Source organism: Harmonia axyridis, chromosome 3, assembly GCF_914767665.1.
Source record: "Harmonia axyridis chromosome 3, icHarAxyr1.1, whole genome shotgun sequence".
Taxonomy (NCBI): Eukaryota; Metazoa; Arthropoda; class Insecta; order Coleoptera; family Coccinellidae; genus Harmonia; species Harmonia axyridis.
Window position 1 is genome coordinate 35,081,469 of NC_059503.1, and position 3,292 is coordinate 35,084,760.

Here is a 3,292-nt window from a genome sequence, read left to right on the forward strand (position 1 = left end):
TCTTCAACCATGACATCTTTGCCTGAGATGTTAATTGACAAAGGATATTGTAGCTTGGATCTTTCACTATAAAAAAACATACACTGGGACTTGTCAATGTTCAAAAGAAGATTGTGGTTACAAAACCATTCTCCTACAGACGTCAGCAATCCTCTAGATTCCTCGGTGGCGGTGGAAACATTGCGGAGTTTTAGTAGATAATTGGTGTCGTCTGCAAACATACCCATTGAATGTCTCACTGCAACTCTAGCCTTTGGTAACCGGTTTATGTAAACAATAAAAAGTGCAGGTCCTGGAATGCTACCCTGTGGCACGCCCATAGATATCTCTCTTTCATCCGATATAAGAAGCTCACCATCCACCTCCATGACAACCATTTGTTTCCTGGATGACAAATAACTCTCAATGAGTCTCAACTGATTGTCTCTTACTCCACAGTCATCTAAAATTTCCAACAGTCTTTTATGCTCCACACAATCAAAGGCCTTCGACAGGTCCAAGAATAGGCCCATGGGAACCTCATCTTGTTCAATGGTCACGAGAACTTCCTTAATCAGCTCATAGACCGCAGTTTCTATATTTCTGTTTTTCACAAAGCCATGTTGATGCACTGAAATAACATTAAACTTATGAAAAAAAATCATTAATCTATTTGTCAAGATTTTCTCAAAGATTTTTGAGAACGATGGCAATATGCTGATTGGTCTGTAGCTATTCGGATCCCCGATAGGTCCCTTTTTGTAAAACGGTTTCACCAAGGCAATTTTCAGTTGATCAGGAAAAATGCCCTCCTTGAAGGAACGATTTATTATAAAACAGAGAGGTGATAGGATTATATCAATCGAGGATTTAACAACCTTCATAGGGATCTCATCATAACCCCAAGATTGTTTATCTTTTAAAGACCTTACCGTTTTCAGAACCTCCTCGTGAGAAACTTCAAACATGAAGAAAGAGTTTTCAAGTCTTTCTCCACTCGTTGTAGCCGTTTTATTCAGGCCATCTGTCAGTGTAGAGGGAAAATCAATGAAAAAGTCATTTAATTCATCTGGCAAAGGAGTATCTTGATTGCTGGAAACAGATGATGAAATCTTGCTCTTCGTGAGGGAATTTATGACCTTCCAGGAGGCTTTTGATCTATTATCGGAGTTCCTAATGATGTTACTGAAGTGCTCTTTCTTTGCTTTGGACAGAAGAAGATCATATTGTTTTTTAGTCGAGTTATATGTGGCTTTCAATTCAGGTCTTGAAAAAGAAATAATATGGAGTATGTCAAGTTGCTTCTTAATATCAACCAATTCAGGTGTTAGTTTAAACTTTCTATTTGACGATGAGGCATTGATCTTTACTTTAGGAAAACAGAGTTCAAAAGTTTCAGAAAATCGTGTATGGAATACATACCAAAGTTGATTTGGATCGCCTGGATGAGCAAAAATATCATCCCAATTTAATCTAGATAGCTCTTGCAGGAAAACTTTGATGGAATCGTCATTTATTATTCTTCTTTTAAGGGTTTTTTCTTTGTGATCATAAACTGAACAAAAAGTTGTGGTGAACTTCAGAGCTGAGTGGTCTGAAATATGGCACTCGATCACCTGAGTTTGGCCCACAAGAGATGTTACCACATTGTCTAAACAACTACCAGAAGAGGGGCGTGTTGGCTGAAGATTGGTGACTTTCAGGTTGAAACATTCCAAAAGTGATACAAACTCACTGACATCCGTGGAGCAAGACAGAATATCTAGATTAAAATCACCCACCAAAATGAATTCTGCTCTTTCCAGTGTACACCGTTCCAGAATTGTTCTAAGTTTCTCTAGAAACAGATCTACATCAGCTAAGGGCTGGGTATTAGGTCTATAAATACATATGATCAGAATTTTTCGATTGTCTAGAAAAACTTGGGCAGCTGAACACTCGATAACATTTGGAATTGTAAGTAAATTGTAATCTGACCTTTCAGTACAGTTGAGTTCTTTCCTACTGTATATTGCAGTTCCACCATGGCTTCCTCTCAAACGGCAAAAGCTCGACACTAGGTTATAATCTACAAGTTTGTATATCTGAAGTTCCTCCTCACACTTCCAATGTTCCGTGATTGCTAGTATATCAGCTTTTTCTTCCTGTGCCATCAACTGCAGCCCGTTCAATGCTGTGCCCAAGGACCTAACATTTTGGAGGATGAGACTGAAGCTTTTAGAAGGCTTTGATTTTCCAACTGCATTGGAGGAAATTACGTTTTCTCGTTTTGTCTGTTCTTCCGAAAAAAATTTCTGTCAAAAGAAAAATCTCTCAAAACAACCCCCTGAGGCCAGAAGGATTCACAAAACACACTCTTGTAAGCATTTTCATTCGGTAAGCCAATACTAAAAGATGAATTTTGTCCAAGAGTGTTAAGTTTCTTTATAATGATATTCTCCTTACCTTCGATATCTTTCAAGAAAGTTAGTATATCCTTTTCTGAAATCTCTTTACCAGCAATTTTACCTACGTACATCCAACGTCTTCGTATTGCACCTTTAATTGTTGAGTTATCCGCACTATTTTCTTTCGTTCCAAAACAAACCTTAGTGTTTCTTGACTGACGTTTTTTATTTCGAACCGTGATCCAATCTTCCATTCTATCAGTGTCCTTAATCTTATGTACGGAGGTAGAAATATTTTTATTTGAATCGTTGATATTTATTTCAGGAATCGCCGGAACAGAATTGTTTACGTTGTTTACAATTCTTTTCGGCTCTACAAATGACATTTGCGCCTGCGGACGGTGCTCATGCGCATTACTTCTGTTTTCATGCACCACAGAACTATATGTATTCTTGAAAGTTGTGGCTGAGGCTACGGTATCAGTGACAACTGCAGGTACCTTATCTTGAAGCGTGTTGACAAATTTTTTTGTTGTGTTTTTACCTGATTTTATTTGGTTTTCGAGGATGGTGATCTTATCTTTCAAAAGATTGTTGTTTTCAATTAATATTGAATTCTTACTCTTTGTTTCCTCCAATAAGAGCTTCAAATATTCAACTTCCGTACGAAGTGACTTATTTTCGGACTTGGCTGAAATTTCCTCTGCTGAAGCATGATGACAGGTGGTGTTTTTTCTATTAGCTGCTTTAACTAGGCAAGAGGGGTGAAAAATATCGTCACACTTGATGCATTTAAGATATTCTCCCACTTTCCGATTGCAATAACTGCAAATTTTATCTGAGTTTTCACTTGAAATACTCGGACTCGCTGAGCGATCATATTGCACATCTTCACACGTGGACATTCTGAACCGGAATGTCACACA

At 37.9% G+C, this 3,292-nt stretch overlaps 1 protein-coding gene across 1 annotated transcript; it reads right to left on the bottom strand.

Annotated features, from left to right (window-relative positions):
• Positions 1-589: 589 nt before the first annotated feature.
• Positions 590-2,980, bottom strand: LOC123675278. Its single transcript, XM_045610623.1, has 4 exons — positions 2,425-2,980; positions 1,957-2,366; positions 912-1,816; positions 590-610 (listed from the first exon to the last, which is right to left on the bottom strand). Exons 2-4 carry the CDS (start codon positions 2,003-2,005, stop codon positions 590-592), a joined length of 975 nt encoding a protein of 324 aa, XP_045466579.1. The 5' UTR covers positions 2,006-2,366; positions 2,425-2,980.
• Positions 2,981-3,292: the final 312 nt, after the last annotated feature.

Bases quoted from the DNA above. Each gene is read 5' to 3' on its own strand.
- LOC123675278 (XM_045610623.1), bottom strand. From the start codon at position 2,005: ATGGTGGAACTGCAATATACAGTAGGAAAGAACTCAACTGTACTGAAA. The intron at 1,817-1,956 runs GTCAGATTACAA...ATCTGTTTCTAG, and splicing joins GAACTCAACTGTACTGAAAG to AGAAACTTAGAACAATTCTG. The intron at 611-911 runs GTAAGGTCTTTA...ATGTTATTTCAG, and splicing joins ACGAGGAGGTTCTGAAAACG to TGCATCAACATGGCTTTGTG.